The sequence below is a fragment of the Drosophila melanogaster genome, chromosome 4 (assembly GCF_000001215.4).
Source record: "Drosophila melanogaster chromosome 4".
NCBI lineage: Eukaryota > Metazoa > Arthropoda > Insecta > Diptera > Drosophilidae > Drosophila > Drosophila melanogaster.
In genome coordinates this window covers 348,203-375,592 of record NC_004353.4, presented here as the reverse complement: position 1 = coordinate 375,592, position 27,390 = coordinate 348,203, and the positions used below count along the sequence as shown (strand labels likewise).

At 34.6% G+C, this 27,390-nt stretch overlaps 2 protein-coding genes across 16 annotated transcripts in view, besides 14 other annotated features; one reads left to right on the top strand and one right to left on the bottom strand.

The window, feature by feature from the left end:
* Positions 1-38: 38 nt before the first annotated feature.
* Positions 39-15,655, bottom strand: Hcf (Host cell factor). 5 transcript variants are annotated; one of them, NM_001258491.3, is made up of 14 exons: positions 15,235-15,655; positions 14,587-15,006; positions 12,980-13,289; positions 12,711-12,922; positions 12,459-12,647; positions 11,948-12,099; positions 10,652-11,725; positions 9,788-9,919; positions 8,831-9,733; positions 5,849-6,086; positions 5,629-5,783; positions 4,236-4,502; positions 3,417-3,780; positions 2,809-3,343 (listed from the first exon to the last, which is right to left on the bottom strand). In NM_001258491.3, the coding sequence occupies exons 2-14, from the start codon at positions 14,900-14,902 to the stop codon at positions 3,201-3,203; spliced, it is 4,455 nt and encodes a 1,484-aa protein (NP_001245420.1). In that variant the 5' UTR covers positions 14,903-15,006; positions 15,235-15,655; the 3' UTR covers positions 2,809-3,200. The 5 variants fall into 5 exon arrangements, with proteins under 5 accessions (NP_995595.1, NP_726566.1, NP_001245420.1 ...); NM_205873.3 differs by having other exon boundaries at positions 39-3,343; positions 8,831-9,919; positions 11,954-12,099; positions 15,613-15,655; NM_166756.3 differs by having other exon boundaries at positions 620-3,343; positions 8,831-9,919; positions 11,954-12,099; positions 15,613-15,655.
* Positions 89-160: a mobile genetic element.
* Positions 847-1,527: a mobile genetic element.
* Positions 1,540-1,686: a mobile genetic element.
* Positions 1,729-1,955: a mobile genetic element.
* Positions 4,595-5,611: a mobile genetic element.
* Positions 7,510-8,253: a mobile genetic element.
* Positions 7,680-8,168: a mobile genetic element.
* Positions 8,523-8,722: a mobile genetic element.
* Positions 13,386-13,448: a mobile genetic element.
* Positions 13,533-14,170: a mobile genetic element.
* Positions 15,656-16,675: 1,020 nt separating the features above from the next.
* The window catches only part of PMCA (plasma membrane calcium ATPase), a 30,725-nt gene continuing 20,010 nt past the window's right edge, over positions 16,676-27,390 (top strand). For 7 of the 11 annotated variants that reach the window (NM_001201587.2, NM_001014688.4, NM_166754.6 and 4 more), the window contains exons 1-15: positions 16,936-17,043; positions 20,112-20,283; positions 20,368-20,562; positions 20,627-20,913; positions 21,032-21,242; positions 21,615-21,650; positions 23,003-23,412; positions 23,467-23,709; positions 23,766-24,007; positions 24,384-24,828; positions 24,903-24,990; positions 25,550-25,863; positions 25,914-26,112; positions 26,169-26,380; positions 26,447-26,598. In NM_001201587.2, the coding sequence (NP_001188516.1) occupies positions 20,127-20,283; positions 20,368-20,562; positions 20,627-20,913; positions 21,032-21,242; positions 21,615-21,650; positions 23,003-23,412; positions 23,467-23,709; positions 23,766-24,007; positions 24,384-24,828; positions 24,903-24,990; positions 25,550-25,863; positions 25,914-26,112; positions 26,169-26,380; positions 26,447-26,598 (3,191 nt within the window). In that variant the 5' untranslated portion in view covers positions 16,936-17,043; positions 20,112-20,126. Of the gene's footprint in view, positions 16,750-16,935; positions 17,044-20,111; positions 20,284-20,367; positions 20,563-20,626; positions 20,914-21,031; positions 21,243-21,614; positions 21,651-23,002; positions 23,413-23,466; positions 23,710-23,765; positions 24,008-24,383; positions 24,829-24,902; positions 24,991-25,549; positions 25,864-25,913; positions 26,113-26,168; positions 26,381-26,446; positions 26,599-27,390 lie in introns of those variants that run through there. The other 4 variants (NM_166755.6, NM_001201588.2, NM_001201585.2 and 1 more) reach the window with 3 other exon arrangements.
* Positions 17,804-18,009: a mobile genetic element.
* Positions 18,656-18,951: a mobile genetic element.
* Positions 21,987-22,080: a mobile genetic element.
* Positions 25,282-25,358: a mobile genetic element.

Genomic DNA, 27,390 nt, shown 5'->3' with positions numbered 1-27,390 from the left:
GCAAGCATATTTAACCAATAAAAAACTTACACCTTAAAAACGTACTCGGTTATAAAATGTGCAACAATTACAAGGAAGCGTTTCCAAGGTATATTCTTGATCAACATTACTAGTCTTTTCGTTTTGTCCATCCATCTGTCCATATGATCGAGATCCGGGATCATTTTCTTCACCTCTCTTGCACTCTTAATGTTATTAACGGGTATGTGATAGTCATATCATTCGGTAGAATACTATTTATAATTGTGATTAAATATGAATTATATGAAATAACGAAATGGGATCGGTTTATTTATGTTGTCAAACAAAAGTATCTTAAAAGACATCGGCAATGGCTGTTTACCTGTTTCTTTATTCAATTTTCAAATTGAAAATATCATGCACTTTTCCTGTTAGTCGCTTTACGGTTAGTGGTTTGACTGGAAAAGTCAACATAATAGGGGTGTACACATTAATTTTTCAGTAACACTAGTTCTTTAGATAATATTAGTAACGTTGTCATTTGATTGACAATGGGATTTCACATGGAATTTCATGTTATGTAGATCTTAAAATTATAAACAAGAATTTTGCATATTTCAAGCGAGGGTTCGAAAAAATAATGCAAATTTTTAGTTTTCAGGTTTTGGAATATCAGTTTAATATTTTAGGCATATCGGTAGGTATCAGCAGGCAAGTTATATTCAAATTTATCAATTATAATAAATTGTACAAGGATATTATTATTGTACAAGGATCCGTTTTCTTTCACTAAGAATTTTACAGCTAAGACAATATAATTTTTTATTATAGTTTCATTCTTGTAAAAAATGAATGAAACTGATGTCCGTCACATAGAGATATGACCAAAGGCACTAGAATGGCGTAACGCTATACGATTTTTTGGCACACGATTTTTTCGCGGTGGCTCTAGAGGTGTTCGAGAGCGAGAGAGCGGGGAGCGCTACAGCGAACAGCTCTTTTCTACGCATACAGTGGTACTGTATACATACAGACAACTGTATGAGTGCACACGTATGCTCATGCATTGTAAATTTAACAAAATATGCCCTTCACCTTAGTTCTTAGACTTTAAATATATATTATTTTTGATCAATTGGCACCATGCGAAAAATTCTTGATTAGCATTGCCTTAATGTTATTATTATTTAAATATAGCTTAGAAATAGTAATAGCCGAATCATATCACAAAATAAATTTCAAAAATGACTTTATATTATTATTATATTCATTAGAGTATTCAGCTTTCGACGTGTGAAAAATTCATAAGGCAATGATTGTTGAGTGCTTGTGTCCGCACTTCGTGCCTCAAGATATGACTTTTACAGTAAAGTTTTCATAGTTTTATTTATTTTATAAATTTTTATTTTCTACTACGTATTATTTTTATGAAATATTTATTTCTCAATGTAATATCTTCTTTTGGGAGCGGAAAGAGAGAAATTTTGGCCGTCAGCAAAAAAGTGGCTGCATAGTGCCAAACCAGTGTGTATGGGCGTTACGCATCTTGTTATTCTAGTGTCTTTGATATGACACTGGCGAGATTCCGACTATCAGATACCCGTTACACAGCAGGTGGAAATGGAAACGCGAAATTTCATAATTTTTTTGGGATATCGATAGATATTGGGGAATTAAACGGGAAACATTTGAAAATTTTTCAAAAGTGTGGGCGTGACCGTTTTGTAAGGGGCGTGTTTTTGGTATACCGATATAAATTGGCAAGACAAACAATAAAACGAAGAAAAATCTAAACATTTTGCGAAAATGTGGGCGTGTCAGTTTTGGGCGGCTTGTGGGCGTTAGAATGGGCGAGACAACATGGGTCAACAAACTTGCGCTGCGTCTATGTCATAAGAATCTGTATGCTTAATCTCAACCTTCACCTTTTATAGTTTTATACGGACGGACAGGGCCAGATCGGCTCGGCTGTTGATCCTGATCAATAATATGCACTTATACACTTACTCAATATAAACAATTTAAACAAACTCTATAAAAGTTATAAGGTTCTGGAGATAAGTCAGGGAAATTATAACAGTAAAGATTTTAATATTAAGTCTGATGGCGTGTAAAATCAATTACAAAGTAATTGTGTAAAAAATTTTAAAACTAAAACTAACCTTAAACCTTAAAACTAACCTATCTAACTATCTAACCTATCTGCAAGAAAACGATATTTAAAAATCATAATCATTTTTCTACCTTAAAAACTTGATATTAGAACCCTTTGTTCTACGACTTTTTGAAAAACCCGGTAGTTTTGAGCGAAAACTATCAATACCTGAATTTCAGACGCCAATAACTTCTGAACACCTGAAGCTAGACACTTGTATTATTGTACTCGTATTTTACTCGTATGTATGTCGTAGAAAAGAAATTTCAATAAGAAATTTTAGATATTATATTTTCTTAGTTAAATTGAAAATCACATCAGGTAACAGGTAACCAAATAATGTGCATCCAAAACATAGACGTAATTTCATTTTATCTAAAATAAGCAAACCGTTGGAGATTAGGAGAAAAATATAAATATTATATTAATGGATGGCTAAAGAATATGATATTCCATATGATAATTGGAAAATAGTAGTTGCTCAATTTCATTTTGGGGTGGGTGTTAGCCATTATTACAACCGTTATTTCTAGAGTAGAAGATGAGTCTATTAAAAATATGTAATGTGGAAGGAAGGCACACAAATTGCAAATATATACTTGATCTGAATCAGTCGAGTCGTTAAACAGTGCCCGTCCGAACGTATGTATCTCAAGGTTCTCTTTTATTTTTATTTCAAAAGTATTATTATTGTAAATAATTTTACATTTTTTAAATTAACTTTTATTTTACCGAAGATTAGCATACATATACACTAGAGTGTTGTAGAGTTCATGATAAGGAAAATATTATATATTATTATGTTTGTTATGTTATTATGTTTACTTAAAATTGTCGACGTCAATTTATTATTTTCGTCATTAAAGCAAACCAAACTGGATTAATGTTACATGCATCATACACAATTAGCAGTCTCTTAGAAAACTGCATTAATAGCAATAATATTCAAGTTTCGTTGTAATCATTTTGAATTCAGCGTAAAGTCTATTGGAAGCTGTAAAAACGGAAAAGCTAATAGCATACTTTACATTTAACCCATAATTTATATGCCTATATATGAGTGATTATGCTACTAATCGGTATGTCAATCATGCAATCCGTTGCGTCCACGCTTGTGTGGTGAACAGAAGGTGTTTGCTATGTTGCTGCTTCCAATAGTTGATTTTTCTGGTCCACGTTTTAGATTTGGCGTAACTGTGGGTGTGTGCTGTTTCGCTGCCGCGGGATCTGCAAAATCGATTTCGAAAATCATTATAATAACTAGAATATCAAATTTAATTAAAACAATTCAAAAGCCTACCCTGCAGCCATCTAACTTGGGTGGCAGGTCCATAGCCCTTTTGATTGCGAGCAGCGATTCGGAATATAATTGCTGGTTTATTTGAGCAATCCACATGTGCATTAGATAGTGAAGCATTCGGCACTGTGCATTGATTTGCCGCACCTACATAAACCCGCACAAAAGCTAATTGTGGAGTGGACAACGCCTTATCCTTGGCAGTAGGCTTAACTGCAAGGTATACTGAATATTCAATTATCTCCTTAGTTTTTTGAGCTGGTGGTGGTTCCCATGTTAAGTGAGCGCCCTCCTTGACATCCTTGGAAATTTTAATAGCTGAGGGGGCACCCGGAAAGCCTGGTAAACAGGTTTTAAAACTTGATATCTGGAAACATATGCAATAGTTACTATATAGTTATAGGAAATAAGTGCACGAGGAGAATCGAGCGTCTGGCAAGACGCGGGCGTGTTGCCAGACTGCAAAGCCTAATCTTAACTTTATGCTTTTACAATTTCGAAAACTACAAAGTTTATGCGGACAAGCGGGCCTGCCCAGGATACGGCTGCTATGTTAAAAGACACGGTGCGCCGTGGCTAAAAAGGGATTAGACAGAACGGTGTAGTTTAGTTCCCGTTACTCAGCTAGTAGGAGTATGGACAGATAGTGATCATTATCAAAAGTATATATGCTTTATATGATATAAAGTTCCTTCTACATTTTACATACTTTTAATTACTTTAATATACTCCACCAGTAATGGATATAATTATTTAATGTATAAAGCAATAAAAAGAAGTATATGTTTCAAATATCTTGAATAAAATAAGTGCATCACAAACCTCTCCCCATTCTCCTCGTCCGCAAGAATTGATAGCACTCAGTCGAAAACGGTAAGCCGTTCCAGGCTCCAAATTGGTGCGTGGAAACTTGCTGAAATCTGGAAGATTATCCACATCTATACCGTCAAAAAAAGAATCACTAATACAATTCGAATCAATGTAGCTAGTCACTGTGTGAGAAAGATCCTTAAACACACCTACTGTGTGCCATTTTTGGTTCTCGTTTTGGGAGGTGTTTGGAACCACGACCGCTAAGGTGGATTGAACCTGTAAAATATAAAAAAAAACAAAGTGCAATTTAAAAAACAGTTTTTTATACAAAGCAAAGCTTATCTCTGCTAAGAATACGTAGGCAATATCAAAGACATTAGAAAAACAAGATGCGTAACGTCCATACATTGGTTTTGCACTATGCAGCCACTGCGTTGGTAACGGCCAGAATTGCCCTCTTTCCGCTCGTGTAAGAAATCTAAAAATAGAACTGGCTTGCTAGTGCTAGAAGACGATTTTCGGGTCGAAATCAAGAAACGAATCTACATATTTGGAGTTTTGGCCAATTTCGTTTCAAAACTTCAACAGGGTTCTGTGAGCAGTACTTCTTACAGCATTAATATTAAGTTCATCCATATTTCAACTTATAAATAAAATAAAGTTGCGATCCGGTATTGTTATTATAGCTTTTGTAATTTATAACATAAATTTTCCAAAAAAAGGAAATACATTTTAAAAAATATATTTCATAAAAAAAATACAAATATACATAGTTAAAAGTAAATATTTATAAAATAACTAAAAAAAAATTCGCGACCCGTTTATGGCAAATTGGATTTCTTGAGGGACGACGTGATGTCAAAAGCACCAAAGAATCGATGTCTACTAGAAAATGTCTACTCTAATTTTTCACACGTCAAGCTGAATACTCTACAGAATTTTATTCTAATATAATTTTTGAAATTTATTTTGTGATATTCTGTACATAGATACGGCTATTACTATTTCTAAGCTACATTCAAATAATAATAACGTTAAGGCAATGCAGGACAATTGATTGAAAAACCATTTTAATTGATCATAAATAAAATGGATTTAAAGTCTAAGAACTTATAAAGTGATATATAAAATAATTAAATAAAATAATAATATATTTGATATATATTTGATATATAAAATAATTTGTCAAATTTACAATGCATGAGCATACGAGTGCACACATACAGTTGTCGTCTGTCACTGTATGCGTAGAAGAGAGCTGCTGTAGAGCTCCCCGCTCTCTCGCTCTTGAACAAAAATTTGAGAGAGGCTGGAGCCTCTAGAGCCAGCCCGAAAAAATCATGTGAAAAAAAAGCGTTACGCATCTTGTTATTCTAGTGTCTTTGATAATACTTTGACATACATTATTTTGTTGAATCTCAGCAATGTTGCTACTTCTGGTATTTGTTTCACTTTCCGGTCGCTCTATCAATTCTTTCAACGCCAATGCTGTGGTGTCTGATGTTGCAGCTTGCAGTAACGCAGCAGAAGCAAGAGCCTCTAATTGTGAACCATCCACTATATGAATATATAACATATATAGAACTTTCTGAACTTATAGCGTTTTCCATAAATAAACAAACCATTTTGGAATTGGTGAATGTTTTGAGACGGTGAAGATTCTTGCCGTTGTTTAAACTTTTTATTTTCATCTTGATTTTCTTTCAAACTACCTATAGTACATCCGGTATGATCTTTCCTTATTTCTGCAGTTTCCAACACTAAAGCCTCTGCAGACTTAATTGTGGTTAGGATGGTGGCCGCTTCCGTCTCGGAAGTCGTCGGCTGATGACAATCATCGGATAATATTGATTTTTCACCCTATAGAAAAATATATTTAAAAGAGAAATAATTATTTTTAAAACAATTGTAGCGGTTTACTACGATTTGCCGAAAATGTAGCAGATGGAAGTGCATATATATATATATATATATATGTATAAATTCAATAACGATTCCATACATCTGTTAGTTATAACAAGTATTTTACTCTAAAGTATATAAATAAAAGAAACAAATCAAGCCACGTACTTTTACAATGGGTCAGGGTCAGTTAAGCGAAACTCGCGATCAACGTCAAACAAATAACGGTACGATAAATAATGAAGCCAAAACCCCCAAGGAATAAATAAAAATGTGCGACCTCTTTACTGCAAAAGTGATTTCTTGACATGCTCATGCGGACATGCGCGCCCAAGTATGTTGACTTCTCTAATTTTCCACACGTCGAATACTCAAATGACAATTAATCCAATATAAAGGCATTTATGACATTTTTTATGTGATATATACATAAATTCGGCTATTAATATGGCTATTAAAATTTTGTTAAAGCGGAATATATAAAACCGGTAAGTAAAGTGTTTCGTATTAATAAATTATTATGATTATTATTTTTAATGATTATTTTATGATATTTTTAGTTATTTTTGTAGATGTCTGTAGAGCCTACAACGAGCACAAAGCTCAGCCAAGTAGTTTTCTCACTTGAGGGTAAATAAATAAAAATAAAATAAATAATATAATTTATATAATATTTATATAAATATATTTATATATATATATTATATATTTATTTATATAAATAAATAATAAAATCATATTGTTTTCATTTTTATATCAATATAGCACCCAAAATAAATCAATTGCGATTTTTTACATAATGTAATCAACAAATATAAATTAAATATACATCTTATAATATATAAATACCGTTCCGATTTTTAGAGCGGTATTCAGAAGTCTATATCTAGCTTTTTTTTTACTTGACTCTGATTTTGTCTTTTGACCAATGTTTAGTTTTGTATACCAGTAATATTTAGATAGATGGCGCCACAACAAAGAAATCAGCTGTTAAAAACAGCTGTTGCACGCACAAAAACATTTATCTGCAACGTTAAGTTTTTTCCCCTTACAGAAGTTGTAATATCTTTGTTGAACTACTTCAAAAAACAAATACGACAGAAGTCGGCTTGACTTCTGTGTACAAAACTTTGCTAGAAGCATATGAAATTTGTTTTTGATTTTTCGAACACTCGCGAGGAAAACTCCGGGCGAGGAATTTTAGTATTGAAGGGGAGCTGCCTGGCTCTAGAGCTCTACGCTCTATGGCTGCAGCAGGAGCAAAGCAATGATCAACTGGAACAATCTATGTCAGCAAAGAGTATACGAACAGAGTTCAAATATTGGCAGATAACTATGAGGCAAAGGACTCAACAGCACTGACAAACGGGACAAAAGAGCCAAGCTAAGGTCCATGTAAAAACCAAAGAGAGCTTTAGGACTTTTGCAAAGTATTTAAATGAAAATAACATATACCAACTAAAAAGTAGCATGGGCCTCAAGTCTTCTTGAAGAATTAACACCTAGTGAGATTACGCAGGCGTTAAATATTACGAGTTTAGAGGACAAAACCAAAGACACTAGAATAACAAGATGCGTAACGCCATACGATTTTTTGGCACACGATTTTTTCGCCGTGGCTCTAGAGGTGGCTCCAGGCTCTCTCGAATTTTTATTAGAGAGCGAGATAGCGGAGAGCGCTACAGCGAAAAGCTATTTTCTACGCATGCAGTGATAGCAGACAACTTTATGTGGGCACACGTATGCCCATGCATTGTAAATTTGACAAAATATGCCCTTTACCTTAAAAGTTCTTAGACTTTAAATCTATATTATTTTTGATCAATTGGCACCATGCGAAAAATTCTTGTTTTGCATTGCCTTAACGTTATTATTATTTGAAAATAGATTACTCGCACAAGCAAGCAAATTCTATTTTTAGATTTCTTACGCTCTCAGCGGGAGCGAGCGGAAAGAGAGCAATTTTGGCCGTCACTAAAAAAGTGCATAGTGCCAAACCAATGTGCCAAACCAACGCATCTTGTTATTCTAGTGTCTTTGACAAAACTGTGTTTAGCATCCTAAGCATAAACATAAAATCACAATCACTCTTCAAAGTCGATCCGAAACCAGACGCTAAATCTATGCTACCTTTGCAAACTTCCTTAAATCGGAAATAAGCAAGAAGATATAAATAACCGACGAGGCAATATAGACCAGTTGCTAGTTAGCAACATCAACCAGTAAGAACTCTATATTGTCTATATCTCAGTTTACTAGACATTTTTTCAAACAAATATTTATGGTAGGTAGAAAACTGTTGGAGTAAAAACAAAACAAAAAAACGATAGAATGCTAGTGCAAATGTCAACGAGAAATTTCAAAACCTTTCAGCTTATATATATATTTTTAGTTTAGAAAAGTTTAGAAAACTAATACAAGAATCAAAAACATCAAAACATTTTTTAAAAGTATGGGCGTGTCAGTTTGGTCGTTAGAGTGGTTGTGGCAGAATGGCTGCGCCTACGTTTTTAGAATCGGCATGCTTGATCTCAACCTTCTAGCTTTTATAGTTTCTGAGATCTAGTCGTTTTTACGAATTAGAATACGGATATATATACTTTATATGGTCGCTTCCAGGTAATTTAAAGTTTAAGAATAAGTATCAGCGAATTAAACCAACAATGAATAATCTCTCGTGTTGAAAATACAAATACACTTACCATAGATTTCACATCATCGTTTTCCTTCTCCGACATCTTAAGCGATTCTATTGTATCACCACTTACGATTGCAGTTTCGTTAACGTCAGTTGTGCTGCTCACGCCAGAGACATCTTCTATAATATCAACCGGATGTTCCATTACTATAGGGTTTTGGGCTCTCGATGGCCCGGCCGTATCACCTCCGGTAAACAGGGCAGAGGCAGATGAAGACGTTGCGTTTTCACCATTATTTTCATTCTCCTCCGATCCATGCTGGCCTTCACTTTCAGAAAGCTTTAGCAGATCTCCGGCTCCATCCAACTGCTCTATAATATCATCCATTGGATCTGTGTCTTTAATAGTAGCGACTGAATGGTTATTAGTTTCCGTCACTGGTTGCGATTGTGGTATAGATTTTGCATTAATGCTTTTAGTTGCTAAAGTGACGGTCCGAGGGCTACCTCCGGCATTGAAAACAAAACTTTTTCTGGCACTCAGCGCCGTTGTAGTAGCAGGAGAATTATTTGAGCTTGTTCCTGGTAGTACCATAACTTTATTTCCGGATGCAGCCATACTTGTATTGGTGCTCATAACGGTAACAGCTTTGCCTCCTATATACAATGCCGTTTTTTGATGAATGGGAGTGCCACTTTGTTTTTGCCCAAATGCCATTGAAGATGATGCTTGTACTGATGATATATTTCGCAGCATCTTAACTCCACTTTGGTTGGATATTAAAGTTTTTTGTCCACTTAATGCCTGCAGCGGGCTAGGCGTGGTCGACGTTGAGTTAACTATACTTACAATATTTGTCCCTGATGCAGAGCCACCAGCACTTGTCATAACTGTGCTAGTTGGAACAGATCGCACATTGCCACCAGTGGTTACAATAATAATCTGCTGATTTCCCAATGGCGTACCCTGTTTATTAGTTATGACAAAAGCTGGTTTTCCACCCATTACGTTCGGAGTTACCTTGCCCATCTGTAAGATGTTTGAATTCTTCATAATCAATTTTCCACCGGCCATCGTATGCGGCGATACAAGCTTTAAAACGTTTCCGGACACAATGGGCTTTTGAATCTGACTTCCAGGCACTGTCGATCCCTGGAAATTTCGAAATATAAACATGGTAAACAACATTTGTTTTTTACACAGTGAAATCAAAAAAAAAAAATATAGACTTTGGGTAGACCTAGACTTTAAAAAAAAATGTCGCTTGAACACAAATAACATTTTCTTTTAACATTTCGACTAAGCACCGGACGGAAAACCAGCACAATACCATATTCCGCACGCCTAATCAGAATATGCCGAATAAAAAATTGTAAAAGATAGCTGACGTATTTGAAAGATTTGTTCACCATCGACTTGCGAGACAAAAGAGATTCGCGTGCTAAATGAAGCACTCCACCAATCTTCGGGAGAATAAAAGAAGATAGAGTATCTTTCGAACATATTACAGAAAATTGACTCGAGCATCCACGAAACAAATAGTTTTTCTTAAAAATACGCATTTAATAACTCCTTATTTGTGTTAAGGCTCTAAACCGGATGAAAATATTAAATTGCTGAATCGATATCGGGGTACAAAATGCATGATTACATTTTTCTCTCGCATTCCTAATAGATGACTAACGGCTATCCTCTTGTAGTCGAGGATCGCGTCCTTTTATTTTGTGGTCATACCGGATCTGATTTAGCCAAACTTTTCTGTTAGTTCGTTATTAAAGGATGTACATATAATCAAAGTGTATCTCACTCGATTACTTTAAATAATTCATTGAATTTTATATGCCGTTTTCCGTTTTTATTTATGAGTATACTTATCATGCTTACCTGAATTTGAGTAATACCAGACGCCAAATGTGGGTTTGCAATTGATATGCCATGTGGGGGCGTTCCTTTTGAAGCCGTAAAGTTTACTTTTGGAAGAGTTTGAACAGTCATCCCACCACTGGTCTTAACAAATTGGAGCTGAACATTTGGAGCAAGTGTAAGTGGCTTTTGAATGAAGTACTGTTTTCCACCAATGGAGGTGGTGGTCGATGATGTAGGCTGAGATTGCACGGCGACGTTTGGAAGAGCTGTTTTTAATATATTTATTGCAGAGCTACTCCGGCAGTTGTTGCCACTTGCTTGAGAAGAAGCTATACGTAGTGAATGCGATGCAGTTACGCTTGGGACAATACGCAATGTACTACTTGAAGAGCTGAGAACAACGTTTGCCGACATCGTACTTGGTACTCGCACAGACAAGGGATCAGACGTGCTGGTAGCAATAGATACCGCAGTAGTTGTGGACGTTCTTACAGCGGTAACAACTGGTCGAAACTTTTGCAATATACTATTAATGGCGCCACTTGGGGACGCTGTGTCGTTGCCCGTTACTGCGGCTGTACTACTGATTACAGATATTTGAGGATGCACTGAAGCGACCGATGTTGATAAGTTAAAGGTAGTTCCACCCCCTGACGAAAGTGGGTCTTTATCAGCACGGGACGCTGGGGAAGAAGGTTGCGACATTGATTGCAACAAGTCATTTACAGATGGTTGAACATTTGTTTCCGGTTGACATCCACTCAGTTGCAAAGATTCCTTTTCTAGTTTTAAGACTGTAGATGTGGCTTCGACACCAAGACCCAAAGCACTCCCAGATCTATTTGCTGAAATATTAATTCCAGAAGTTTCAGCAGATGTCGGGGTTCCTTGTTGAACAATGTTGTTGCTTAACAGTTTCGAGCTTGTATTTAATGGCTGCTCAATTTTTTGGATTTGCAAAACGTAGGCTGCTGCAAAAGTGGTCGCAGTCCACGAGAGCTCCAAGGCGTGAGTAGAAGCGCGAACTAGCGCAACTTTTACTGCATACAGGGGCTTGGAGACCTCTAAGTACCACAGGTCTTTGCAGCAAACCTGTAAAGGTATTATATTTATAATGTATATACATACGATAAAAACGCTTACAGGTTATGCGGAAGAACTACTTGTAGAAAAGAAACAAAGTTAAAGGCTATTTCTAAGTGCAAAAATATAATTTTAATTTCAGTTGTGGGAATAGACAATATTTAGATAAATAATCGAAAATTTCTTATGTAATCACTATAGGTATAGCTGTTTAGAAATAAAATGGCTCACCCTAACCTGGTTGTTCCATGCTTTGCGGTAACCATCACGACCTGACCACACATAAAGACGACTTTGAATACCAACTGCACAGTGGCCAGCACGGGCACGTGGAACATTTTCCTCTACAGTGTCCAATGTGACATTTTCCCATGTCATTGTTTCTGAAAATAATCAGTTCAGTTAGTTCAGTTTAAAATAATTGAACTGAAGAAATGTGCATAAGCTTAGATGCAAGTGTCTGATTTGTCATTCCGCCCAATCAAAAAACTACTCACGATTTAATCAAAACGCTAACAATTATTACAGTAATTAAGTAAAACTTTCCTGAATCAAGCATTAGGAAAGTTTAGTTTCATGCACTTTCGATCGCCAATAAAATGAGAGAAAATTTGTCGTCCATGGAATAGAGAAACATAGATACTTATGATCAGAACCAAAAACTTTATAGGCAGAACTAAGTCATATACCTCAATTTTACTACTTCGCAAGTAAATGGATATGGTATAACAAATATTCTTACCAAGGTCAAGGACAGCAAGAGTGTTTGTACATTTCCATTCACGCTCTGTTGTCGATTTAGAATCATTGATCACTAAGGGAACCCAGCCACCAAAGACATACATTTTGTTGCCAATCATTGTAGAACTGTGCAACGAGCGTGGTAGCGGCGCCTCCCCTGAAGTTTTCGGCTTCGACCAAGTCATGGAGTCTTTAAATAATGTAAATCCATACTATAAAAAATATTAAAAAAGAAATCGAGTTATTGAGTTACCTGTTTCTAGCAACCATAAATCTCCCAAGCGGCAGCCGCTCATTCCACCATAAATCAAAAGATTTAAATTTCCGTTGCTTTTAGTAGCAAACGATATGCCTGTGTGCGACTCTCGTGGTGGCGGGCTATCCCCATATGTTTTAGGTACTATCCACTTTCCGTTATGACTGTGAACTCCTCGAGTATCCAGTATGTACAAGTCGTTTAAGTATCTACGGAACATTATTAAACAATCATTACAATTCTTCATTCGAAAATATGTAACTTACTTTGGAATATTATTTTTTGGGTCGTCCGATTCATTTGCTAGTCCGCCGAAAAGAAATATTTTTTCACCAACCATTGTAAAGCTGTGACCCAAGCGAGGACACGGTGACAACCCACTGTCTGGTGACTCTGGATACATTTTTCTCCATTCCCATTTAGTTGCCTGTAGCTCATAGAGCTCGTTTGAATATTTTCCGTATTCGATCATTCCCCCAAAAACAAACATGCGAGTACCCTCCACAACAAATCCATAAGCAGCGCATCCGTTCGGTACATCACCTTTTAGCACTGGGACGTACCACTGATTAGTAACTGAAATTAAAAAACGGAAATATATGAACAAATACATTTAATAAGCATCTAAAAATGAATAATTTGTCGAATGTCTTAAGAATTGAAGAACTGGACACGCTCATACTGACGGACTGACCGTAATGGTCAGATCGACTCAACTAATGATTCTGGTCTAGAGGGCCGGAATCCTGTTACACACTTTCATTGAATGCACAGTTGTGCCAGCCAGATTAATAATAACCACTCCTACATGTCTTTTTTTACCCGTTAATCGTAGAGTAAAAGGGTAGACTAGATTCGTTGAAAAGTATGCAACAAGCAGAAGGAAGCGTTTCCGACCATATAAAATATATATATTATTGATCTGGATCGATAACCGAGTGGATCTGGAAATGTCCGCCTGTATGAAAGTCGAGATCTCAGGAACTTTAAAAGCTAGATGGTTGAGATTAAACATACGATTCTAGAGACATAAACCCAGCGCAAGTTTGTTGACCCATGATGCCACGCCCGCAAACCGTACAAAACAGCCACGCCCACACTTAAAAATAATGTGATTACATTTTTTACATTTTTATTAGTCTTTTAAATTTCTAACTATTGCCAAAAATTTTTTCCCACGCCCACTCTAACGACCTAAAACCGCCCAAAATTGACCATATGTTTGAAAAACTTTTGGGTATTTTATTGTTATTTTATTTGTCGCTTAAATTACTATCGATTTGGCAAAAATCTTTTGCTTCGCCCACTTTATCGCCCTAAAGCCGACACGCCCACACTTTTGAACAATTGAACAATTTGAAAATGATGAAACTTCGAGTTCAGATTCACACTAGCTGAGAAACGGGTATCTGATAGTCGGGAAAATCGGCTGTAGCGTTCTCTCTTATTTTAAATTGGAGATTTTCTATGCTAGCTACAAAATTTTTATTACCGATTCAAATACTATAACTTTTCTATTACATTTTTCCTGTCAGTCAATCGCTAGTCATTAATTTATAATGCAAAAAGTATAGCTTCTATAGAAAATTAAGGTGTAGGTTTTATATTAAAATAATGTTTCAGAAATGTTATTACTTTTATATCATTTAATTTTTCTTAAATATGTTAATTTATTGAACATGTTTCACTTAATCATCATTATCACTTTAAAATTTGATAAACGGATGTTGTAATTCGAGTCGATCGAGCGAGTGCATCCTCACATCCTATTCTTAAAATGCATACTCTGTTGGTATACTATTTTGTTCAGAACTTCGGCTAACCGAATACGGTTATACATATGGCAAAACAGCACCAGGCCCAATATAGTTACCAGTATTATAAACGTGCAACTCGTCAACAATTCCTTCGTTTCCGCCGCCGAAGACGACCATTAGCTCTTTGATGTTTATCGCACGGTGTCCATGTCTCGGGCGGGGCTGCGGTCCGGTTGGGTTAAGAACTCGCTTCCATCGAAATCCGGTTAAGTTGCTGTCCAGCTGGTGCCCATCAGGGACATCCATATCCATAGAAATTCGATTAGCAAAACTGTGATTCTCGGCCTGAATAATATGCTCCGAATTGAGATCAGATGCCGATATTCGTTCTCCTGAAGAAAAGGCTGGATCCACAAAGTCTGAGCCTTCCATATTATGGCCAGCAATTTATTGTTTTGATAATATATATATATAACTTGATTATTGTAGACAGCTACAAATTAGGTTTGCATTTCCTTTCACGGTGCGTAGTCCATCTGGGAAATTAAAATTTAAATATATTATTACGATTTAAAGACACTTATTTAGTTCTTAGCTTCATAAATGCAAAACCTTTCAAAACAAAAACAAAGCATCCGACAAGATTTTAAAACCCACAACTATTACTTGTAGTTTAACTTCTGCGATCAAAGCACTGAATTTCCTCAAAATACAGTTTAAATCGAGTTTTTAAAGTTTGAATAAATATGTTTAAAAATGATTACCATATACTAAATATGAATGCATTAAAAACAGCTAGTACAAAGGTATGCTGATACTTAAAGGAGTATTTATATACCGAATGGCTTTGTGCTTATGTGTTTCCTTTAATTGTAAAATACTAAAAACCCAAAGGCATTCTCTATGTAATGCACAATTTATTTTGGCCTGGCAATGCTGGAACTAGACGCTTCCCTATAATGGATTAGGTCTACGCGCAAAAACTTTAACAAATCAGCCAATCAAATCTTGGAAAATAATTGATATTTGAGAGATATTTTATATGAAGTTCATATTTAAATGCTATACGACAATTTTCACTTTTAATGTTCAAAAAGACAAACACTATTAAGAATTATCAAAATTAAAAGCCGAACTGAGACCTCACACACGCAATTACTTATTAGAGGTGAACTTACAGAAGAAAAATATCGATACATAGATTGCTTAAGCTAAAATCTGAACATTGCCCACTTATTTGACCGCAAAAGCGGAAACAGTATATAAGCGTATTTTACAAAATTAGCATTCCACTATGTTTCCACTGCAGAAAAAATATTTGAAGATATTATTACTTTTTAATAGAAACTTAATAATTTTATAACAGCTCAACAGAAATGAGTTCATACGCAATGGAACACACAAATAATTTGAAGTCTAGAGAATTTTTCTTTTATAAATCTAGATAGGGATTGTTGTTACATAAGTTAAGTGAGGTTTAGTGTCGGAAATAATGTTTACTTTGACGATCATTTTCGAATTAATATTTGTGGTGCGAATATGAATCAAATCATATATAAATGATATACATACATATATGTATATACATACATATACATATATACAATAATTTCTGGACAGGTCGTTGTTTGTACTCTTCTAATTCAATCGATGCAAAGTGCAAAAGCGAAACAAGGACATGCTGGTTCTCAAAATTAATGGTCCGTAGGGTATTGAAAAGAATGAAAAAGGTTTTATACTTTTCAAGGAATTTTGTACACCCTATTACTCTACAAATAAAATATGTAGTTTTCAACGAGTTTTATGCATTATACATAATGTTTGGGTGTTTTAGAATAGAGAGTATAGAATGTTAAATGTATATATGTAAATGCTTTAACAATATTCCTATGGTATATGTAAACTCGTTCCGATTTCTTGGTTTCAGAAGTATGGACTTTATTAATAAATAATAAATTATGTATTGGCTTTTAACATGGTTTTGTTTTATGTGATAGTGCCAATCAATATATTTTTAACACAATTACATTTATATTTTCCGAGTGTAAAGAAACGTTTATGCTCTTATCTCATAAGAAGGTGATCGTCGCAGTACTAACGTAAGATAGGCAAGCAAAAGATAAGTTGATGCGACAATTCAGACAAACAGCTGGACAGCTATCTTTCAAATACTTCTCTTTAAATAACTGTGGCGCTGAGATTTTGCCGCAGTTCAGTGTAAACTTATATGTAGGCATAACCGATTTTCTAACATTTTAACTAAAAAGAAAAGTGAAGAGGTATTACGACGTAAGAGAGATATGCTACACGAACATTTGTGCTAGCGCGGCGTAATAAAATAATTTATTTTTACACTACATGTGAAAATACATCGATATTAGAATATTACAGTTTTGTGAAAACTAAGTGATTTCGATAGTAAAAGTTTGATATATCGATATATATTTCCCTGTGGAAAAATAAATACTGCTGAAAAGGAAGGCGTCACAGTGTCAGTACTTTATATTAAATATTTCGCTATATATTGTGGCGTTTAACTTGAGTCGTGTACAATTATTTCGCCTTCTAGTTGTGTACGTATTCCAAAAAAAATGCAGTTTTTAACAGTTAAACGAATGGGTACGCAAAGGAATGTAATGGGGCCAGGAAATGAACATGATATCATTTTATATTGTATGTTTTCCGAACATACGCTGTTCTCGAAATGAAATTAAAGCTGAAAGTTACTGATAGAGTAGCCCAGAATCAAATCCAAATGTGTACAATTTTCATTTGCTCGAAGGTTCATCATATTACTCCATGGTCAATATGGCCAACACCAATTCATATGTATGTATGTAGCTCTTGTCGTGACATGACGTAAGATTTCTGTTGGTGAAGAGAAGGTGGGGTGCACTTCCTTTGAACAAGTCTCGAATATTTCAATGAATTTGAATTGATTGGGTTTATAATACTTTTACCCTGAGTATGTTTATGTTTTTATTAGGAAATATAGAATCAACGGTATAGGATACATTTCCTGTGCACCTGTTCATTTACTGTGTGTTCATATCAAAAAATTCATGTGCACGTACTATGTGTGTACTATATATGTAAATTTAACATGTGCAAAAAATAGAGTGAGGCCCAGTTACCGACTAGCATGTAATTGTTGCAAAAATTTTGGCCAATGGCTCGAATATTTGTCAACTAGAACTAAAATAGATACATGTAAAATGACTTCCCTGACGTACATACATATGCGTGAATTTATTCTATTTATGGAAATCGTTCACACCTCATCAATATGAAAACTTTTAGTTTAGTACAATTGTGTAAATGAAAACAGTGTTTTTATACCCATTACTAGTAGAGTAAAAGGTATAATAGATTCGCTGAAAAGTACGTAACAGGCAGAAAAAAGCGTTTCCGACCATATAAAGTATATATATATATCCTTGATCAGGATCAATAGCCGAGTCGATCTATGAACGTATGAATCCAGATCTCAGGAACTATAAAAGATGTTTGAGATTCGGTATAAAGATTCTAAAGCCGCAGAGCAAGTTTGTTGACTCACTTTAATTTTTTCTCATTTTATTCCACACTATCTATCTATATGCCAAATTTTACGCTCGCATTTCCGCTAGCTGAGTATAGGATTCTGTCTTGTTTAATAAGTGAATCGGAAATTTAAAGAATTAATACAAATTGGATGTTAGGAACATCAAAATTGACTTGTTAGTTAATTTAAACTATTTATGTCTTTCCTTCTCGCAAGTTCTGTTCTATTACGTGATGATGAAATTTCCGAATCGATCAACTTGTTCCACTGAAGAACTCTGAAAACGCCGCAATCTTTTGAACCGAGTATCAGATTCAGAATTGAAAGCTTTCAATAAATTTCAATAAAATAAGATAACTTATGAAACAGGTATACGTTTATGTTCTTCGTAAATTTTGCATCGAATTTAAAATGTAATTTAAACTATCAGATGACCGTTACTCAGCTAGTCCAAGTGGAAATATCGGTAGAAATTGGGGAAATAAAATTTATTTTATTGCTCTAAGATGAGGACGGGATTAATTTGGGCGGTTTTTAGGGGTCAGAGTGGGCGTAGACAAAATGGTTTCGGCGTATCGATAGAAATAGCGAAAACAACTGATTTAGTCCAAAAATATTAAATCATTTCTCAAAGATAAAAATTTTTTTGGCAAATCGATTAAAATTTACAAGACCTAATAATAATATGAAATTTTAAAAAAGAGTTCGCGTGGCAGTTTTGGGTTTGTGGGCGTTAGAGTGGTCGTGCCAACATCGGTCAACAAACTTGTGTTGCGTATATGCCTCTCACAACCTTCTAGCTTTTAAAGTTTCTGAGAACAGACAGACGGGCATGGTCAGTTCGACTCTGCTACTAATCCTGATCAAAGAATATATACTTTATATGTTTGGAAACGCCTTTTGCCTGTTACATACTGTTCAACGAGAAACGGGTGTAAAAAGCTTGACTGTGTAGTCGAGATTGACTACTCAGTCAAACCATTGTGTAACTTTCTTGCTAGAATATGATATATAAATATGAATCATAAATAAAAAAATTTCTTAGGATATCTTTGTGAACTCAACTATGCCAAAGACACTAGAATATTTGACTATGCTATGCTAAAGTTTTTACATAATTCGGTCAAAATTGATTTTTAATAGTATTATGCCATTGTCTTAATCAGATTGGAAGCTTATCGTTGACAAAAATAAGATTATTTAATAACAATTTCCTGGAAAGAAACGAATCGGATCGATCTACTTTTAGCTAGATATTTATTGCATTATCTTGAACACGGCAATGCGTCACACACGTTCCTTTTTTGTATGACAACAGCTTACTAACAAGTAAATCTATTGTTTTTATAAATGATCAATAACTAAGTGCCATTTTAGCACTAAGAATTACACGTTGAAAATTGTCATGTTGTCTGGCTTCTAAAATAAGTCAATTTGAATAGAGATTTCTTAATTATATTAGTGTATGCGCAGCTCTCAGAAACTGCTCACAAAAATTGCATGGCACACTTTTATATATAGACAACTGATCCGCATTTCCCAAAAACCGCGAAGTTCGTTCAAATTGTTACGTACATATATACAGTTACGGTTTGAAAGAAATTATATGGTCAACGGATCCATTGTCAGTAGATACAAAAATAACTTTCAATTTAGTACGCAATTTAAGACTAGTGCGATTTATATATTGTATGTTGACAAACAAATTCACTAAAGCAAAGAATCCGTGAAATGAGACCACAGTTATATTTTCTTTTGCCTTCGTGTTCTACTAAATCCACATTATTTTCATTACCTTTTATCACACATAAAAATTTGGCGCCTACCGCGATCGTCGGTGTCTCGGCAGAGCGTTTTACCGTTTGTCTTGGTTATCTAGCGGTGTAGTGCTCTCGACTTTTTAATAAATTCAAATTTCAGATACTCGAAAGCAAAAAATATATACATACATAAATGGTCCATTTGCATATCTTCCTATTACTCCCTTGCGCGTTAACTAGAGAAAATATTCGTTGGGAAGTACTTTTAAAAATAAAGAAATTATCTGCGCTATCTAGATGTTAGGCTTCTGTTGAATTTATACATTTTTAAATACAGATAAGACCATAACAAATGGCCACTATAGATGGAAGACCGGCGCAATATGGAATTTCACTTAAACAACTGCGCGAGCTCATGGAGCATCGTGGTCGTGAGGGTGTAATGAAGATAGCTGAAAATGGTGGCATTCACGAACTATGTAAAAAGTTATACACATCTCCCAATGAAGGTAAGTTTTTCTCTATTTACAATATTAATGTATTTAATTTATATTGAGTTTACTTTTACAATACTTTAATTGAATTACCATAAGGCCTAAGTGGATCGAAAGCTGACGAAGAGCATAGACGTGAAACATTCGGTTCCAATGTTATACCACCGAAGCCACCAAAGACCTTTTTGACTCTAGTCTGGGAGGCTCTTCAAGATGTGACCCTTATTATATTAGAGGTAGCTGCATTAGTATCGCTTGGTCTATCATTTTATAAACCCGCCGACGAGGATGCGCGTAAGTAGTTCAGTTTTGTGGTCCGTAATAAAATATTGTCTTTTAATATTGTTTTTTTTTACAGCTGTGTTGCAGGAGGAGGAAGAACACCATGGTTGGATTGAAGGATTGGCCATTCTTATTTCTGTTATTGTCGTAGTTATAGTGACAGCATTTAATGATTACTCTAAAGAAAGACAATTTCGAGGTCTGCAAAATCGTATAGAGGGCGAGCACAAGTTTTCAGTTATTCGAGGAGGAGAGGTGTGCCAAATATCAGTTGGTGATATTCTTGTTGGCGATATTGCTCAAGTTAAATATGGAGACTTATTGCCGGCTGATGGGTGTCTTATTCAAAGTAACGACTTAAAGGTAAGTTAAGAAAAAACGTAGATATAGACTATTTTATCAGTAAAGTATTTGTGAAACAATTTGTAATATAAAGCGCGTGTCTCATTTATATTGACGGTGATAATTTTTCATTCTGTAGGTGGACGAATCTTCTCTGACTGGAGAGTCTGATCACGTCAAAAAGGGGCCAGATGTTGATCCCATGGTTTTATCCGGCACGCATGTTATGGAAGGAAGCGGCAAAATGGTTGTTACAGCCGTAGGGGTAAACTCACAAGCTGGTATAATTTTTACGCTCCTTGGTGCGGCAGTTGACGAACAAGAAGCAGAAATTAAGAAGATGAAAAAGGGTTAGTACAATTGAAATAACATAAAATAAAATTTTTTATGATTTTTAACCACGTAAATAACCACGACTCTATAAATAAGATCCTACCTATGTTGTTTTGATACATATATTTGTCGTTAGGATGTAATTTATATATTTATTTTTTATTTTCTTTTTTGTTGGTATTTTTTCATATTCCAATTGTTCACATATTCCATATGTGAATTCCATGACGTGAATCGATTGACCCATCATCTTCCATCAACCCAATCAACCAACCAACCTGTCAACCAACCAATCAAATATAACCTGCAACCTACCACAACACAACCAACCAATGTCTTCAACAAATAAAACCATAAAATATATGGTTTCAAAATGTTGTCGATCCCAGAAGCGAAAAGGGCCAACAAGCAAAAGAATCTGACAGGTGAATTTTTGCATAATACTTATTTTTATTATTTCGCAAAGCAACAAACACATATTTTTCGAGCAGAATAGTATACTGACGAAAATACAATAGGCACTTCTACTCACCACGTTTTGTTATCAATAATGATGTTTAAGAGCACTATAATTACGTTTCTATTTTGATATATTTTTAATGATTGCTTTGTATCTTTTTTCGATGATCTTTCAAAGAGAATTACAATTATTACTTTTATAACAGTATTATTATAAAAACCAGTTTTAACGGTTTTTTCGAAATTGTTTTATATAAAAATCCATTCTTGCCAAAACGATCGGCTTAAATCAATACAGACTATTGTTACAGCTAACTTTTGTTAGCCGGCGGGCCTGAAAGGGGTCACCAAGGTGACAAAGGGGTTTTCAGCTACTCCGTATGCCTTAAAAAAATACACTCTATTGCAATATTAACGCTGAAGTGACTTTAGTAACTGGTTTTAAATGATCCTTTATATACATTCTCGTTGCCCCAAATAAAACAGCTGACTATAATTTCTTCTTAAAATTCCGCATAATTCCGTATAATAGTAGGAATGGCTTTTCTCAAATAGTGTTAGCAACTTCTCAGTCATAAGTGCAGAGGAATAATTTTCGGTTTTTAAGCTTAGTACAAAACTCTCTTCATATAACGGTTGCCTTTAAATTTAAATATTTATTTCATTGACAAAAAAAAATTGTAACTCAAATTAAATTCCATACCCGTTCATCTTGTTAAAACAAGATTTTGAAGGCCATTTAAAATTAAATTTTTTTCAGACTATCTGTCTGCAATACAAAGTTATTTTACTGACTTTACATATTATTAAATAAAAATACAATCTAAAATTTTATGAAATCTTTTTATTCTTTTATCTTCTTAGAAATCTTTTTGATCACCACTAGATTTTGTGATGTCTGCGTAAACATCGAGATTTCCGTATCCGAAAAAGCTAGAAAGTTAAGATTACATTCAACTTCTAATGGCGGTTAAATAAGTTGTGCAAGTTTGTTTCAAAACATTGTCACGCCCACAAACCAACAAATGTTGCCACGCTTCCCTCTGAAACTTGGAAAGTTATATTATTTATTTCTTATTTTAATTATTTACCAATTATTTTTGGGCAAATGTATAGAAACAGGCAAGAAAAAAAAGGTTTCAATAGTGTAGGAGTTTTTGTCAGGAAATACACCTTCTTCAAAGGAATAAAAATGTATTATGGGGCAAATCTAAATAAGGTACTCAAACACAACGTATCTTATTTTATTTTGTTTAAATAAATTCAGCCTGTAATCTTGTATGTGTTCATTGTTTTAAATATTTCTTGTCTTACGTAGGTGAAAACGATGGTCGATCGCAAATAAAGGGGTCCCAAGCGCCATCTCAACGCGAAACAGTCACGAGTGAGATAACCAAATCTGAGTCTGAAGGAAATCATTTGCCGCAATCATCGTCATCAGGAGCGGCTGAAACAGGACATAAAAAAGAAAAATCTGTGCTTCAAGCTAAACTAACAAAATTAGCTATACAGATTGGATATGCTGGGTCGACCATTGCCGTACTTACAGTTATAATTCTGATCATTCAGTTTTGTATTAAAACGTTCGTTATTGACGAGAAGCCATGGAAAAACACGTATGCCAATAACTTGGTGAAGCATTTGATAATTGGTGTTACAGTATTAGTAGTGGCCGTACCTGAGGGGCTTCCATTGGCAGTAACCCTATCCCTAGCATACTCAGTCAAGGTTGGTTTAATTTATGTAAATGGAACCATGTGATTAATTCCGTCTTTTTAATAGAAAATGATGAAGGACAATAATTTGGTTCGTCATTTGGATGCATGTGAAACCATGGGTAATGCCACTGCCATATGCTCTGATAAGACTGGCACACTTACGACCAATCGTATGACTGTTGTACAATCCTACATATGTGAAAAATTGTGCAAGGTTTTACCAACCCTTAGCGATATACCACAACATGTTGGAAATTTAATTACAATGGGAATATCTGTTAACTCGGCTTACACCTCAAATATAATGGTAAATTAGATTTTATTTCTAGCCTATTTAGCTATAAATATTTTCTCCTTTTTAAGGCTGGACACAACCCAGGAGACTTACCAATTCAAGTTGGCAATAAAACGGAGTGTGCTCTTTTGGGATTTGTCCAAGGGTTAGGTGTGAAGTATCAATCTATTCGAGATGAAATTACAGAGGATAAATTTACACGCGTATATACATTTAATTCAGTTCGCAAGAGCATGGGTACTGTGATACCCCGTCCTAACGGAGGATATCGACTGTATACTAAAGGAGCTTCTGAAATTATTATGAAAAAGTTCGTATTATTAGAAACAGTGAAACAGTGACTTAAGCTACGGAAGGTATAAAAACCCATTTGCCTTTCGTTCACTTAGCTCCAGCGCGTGAGCCAATTTAAATTTTTCTTTCGGCTCTTTAGCAGTAATGAGTCATTGGGACTTATATGCAGACTACGTTTTTAAAAAGGTTCATCAATGACGCTTTTGATGAAGGTCGCTTTTTTCTAACTGCAGCTTAACGCAAGCTAAGTAAACGAAACTCAAATTGGTTTCAATTAGATGAATGAATGCTTTCCGCCCCTGAAGACCAAATTGGGTTTACTTTTTAGTTTCCTAAAAATCCTGCAGTGTACTCACAAAGGCAACAATTGGAATGCTTTAAAATCATTGCAGGTGTGCTTTTATCTATGGACATGAGGGCACTTTGGAGAAGTTTACGAGAGATATGCAAGAGCGTTTAATACGTGAAGTTATTGAACCAATGGCATGTGACGGTTTGCGGACTATATCTGTAGCATATCGCGATTTTGTGCCTGGTAAAGCCGCAATTAACGAAGTGCATATCGATGGGGAACCTAACTGGGATGATGAGGAAAACATTATGACAAATCTTACATGCCTCTGTGTGGTTGGTATAGAAGATCCTGTTCGTCCCGAAGTACCAGACGCAATTCGAAAATGTCAACGCGCTGGTATAACTGTTCGGATGGTCACCGGAGACAATATTAATACAGCACGCTCAATTGCCAGCAAATGCGGCATTTTGCGTCCCAATGATGACTTTCTTATTCTGGAAGGCAAAGAATTTAATAGGCGTATTCGTGATAGCAATGGAGATGTATGTTTTAAGAGTACACATATTTGACACATTTCCTAACATTCTGTATCTTAACATTTTGTATTTATGAACAGATTCAACAACACCTTATCGATAAAGTATGGCCAAAACTGCGGGTTTTAGCACGCTCATCTCCAACTGACAAGTATACTTTAGTAAAAGGTTTGTAATAATTTCTTTTTAATAGAACTTGGTGTTCTGCATTCACATAGAAAAGAAATCAGAATATTTTATATGTGTATGCGGTAAAAAAAAGTTGTTTAGGGTATCGTAAAAAACGAACGAACTCATTTGCAACAAATAACGTCTTAAATTTTAATTATTTGGTAACAATTAAAACCTATTGAATAAGTCATAGGAACTTTTCGTGCGTTTAAAAATTGAAAGATGGACTTGAAAGTGAAAGCTATATAATTTTTTAAAGTCCTGTCAGAGTGTGTTTTAGGTGTTTGAACTATTAGATAACCGTTACTCGGATTATGGAAATTCGAACGCAAAATTTCGTCATATTTCAGGGATATCGATTGATATTGGGGAATAAAGCCTACTTTTCAACGAATACCTGATAATCTACTAGTAACAGGTATGAAAGTGGGATTAGGAGATGTAAATGTATACTTTCATGTAAGGTTTTGTAAAAATCTTTCTTTAATTTAGTTACCCGCGCTAAACGATATGAAACTTTTACTTTACTTTTAATACAAAATGCACGTATTTATAGGTATCATTGACAGCACCGTAAGTGAAAACCGAGAAGTTGTTGCTGTAACTGGAGACGGCACAAATGATGGTCCAGCTTTAAAAAAAGCCGATGTAGGATTTGCTATGGGTATAGCCGGAACAGATGTTGCCAAAGAAGCTTCCGATATAATATTAACTGACGATAATTTTAGCAGCATTGTTAAAGCTGTAATGTGGGGACGCAACGTATATGACTCTATTGCTAAGTTTTTACAGTTTCAGTTAACAGTAAATGTAGTCGCTGTAATTGTTGCATTTATTGGTGCGTGTGCTGTGCAAGATTCACCGCTTAAAGTAAGTTACTAAAAGAAAAAAGAAAAAATCTAATAACAGCAAAATTTCAGGCAGTGCAAATGTTGTGGGTGAACTTAATAATGGATACATTGGCATCACTTGCATTAGCAACTGAGTTTCCTACACCAGATCTATTGCTCCGCAAACCCTATGGCCGTACAAAACCTTTAATTTCCCGCACAATGATGAAGAACATATTGGGTCAGGCGCTGTATCAGTTAATAATAATATTCGGATTGTTATTTGTCGGTAAGTTATATTCATAATCAATGCTTTCTTTGTAATAAAAAATTGTTATGCTTAAGGCGATGTTATACTCGATATTGAATCTGGACGTGGACAAGAACTAAACGCGGGACCAACACAGCACTTTACTATTATCTTTAATACTTTTGTCATGATGACTTTGTTTAATGAAATAAACGCTAGAAAAATCCATGGGCAGCGCAATGTCATTGAAGGCCTACTTACAAATCCCATATTTTACACCATATGGATATTCACTATGATATCACAGGTATGCTATATAATGTTATTCATATGCACATATATATACATTTAAAATATTTTCACAACATTTAAGGTGCTAATCATCCAATATGGTAAAATGGCTTTCTCGACGAAGGCTTTAACATTGGATCAGTGGCTATGGTGTATATTTTTTGGAATTGGTACACTTGTCTGGGGACAACTGATTACCTCAGTACCTACAAGAAAATTACCTAAGATATTATCGTGAGTAAATGTTTAACGTTATTACGATTATATATACCAGCTTATGTATGTTCATTGGCTTAAGATCTTTCAATTTCGATTGCATAAGTTTTTTGACGTTAGTATTTGTAAAATGAATAACTAATTAATGGTTTACCACATTAAGATCTAGTGTCTGGCTAAGTTAAATTTCAATATGTCTTTAACAACTTCGGATTGCTATAGACTTAACACTTATTAACTTTTATAAAAAATGCATGTATATTTTTTAAATAAACCAACGTTTATAAGTTTTTCTTTTTCGAATTTACAAATATATGCATATTATTAGGTCGCCCTTAAATATAAAAAAAAAACTAATTAAAATTGTTAAAGGGTAAGATACAATAAGTTACCTTTAAGTTAATCTCCAGTGGAAGTGATGTTACGTATTTAAAAAAGGTTCCTATGTACATAATTTAAAAATGTTTATTTTGGTTAATTAATTAATTTAGTAAATATTAGTTAATGGGAATTTGTTTTGACTACGAGAAATTTTGAATATAGACGCCGACAGGGTCAGAAGCTTTTTTATTTATCTGCCGAACAAATATACTCTTGAAATATTGCTTTTTGATAATTGGTTTTGGTGCTTAATTAATAATTTTCTAATTGTGGTTTTTATTAGGATAGATTTTATTGGTAAACGCTAATATTAAGTTTATTACATATGTCTATTATTCCAGTTTTAAGCTCGTGAATAAGGGAGTATAAGGCTATTTTATTATAATCTTTAGAAAAGCCAATGGTTATATGAAAATGCTTTGATAATGC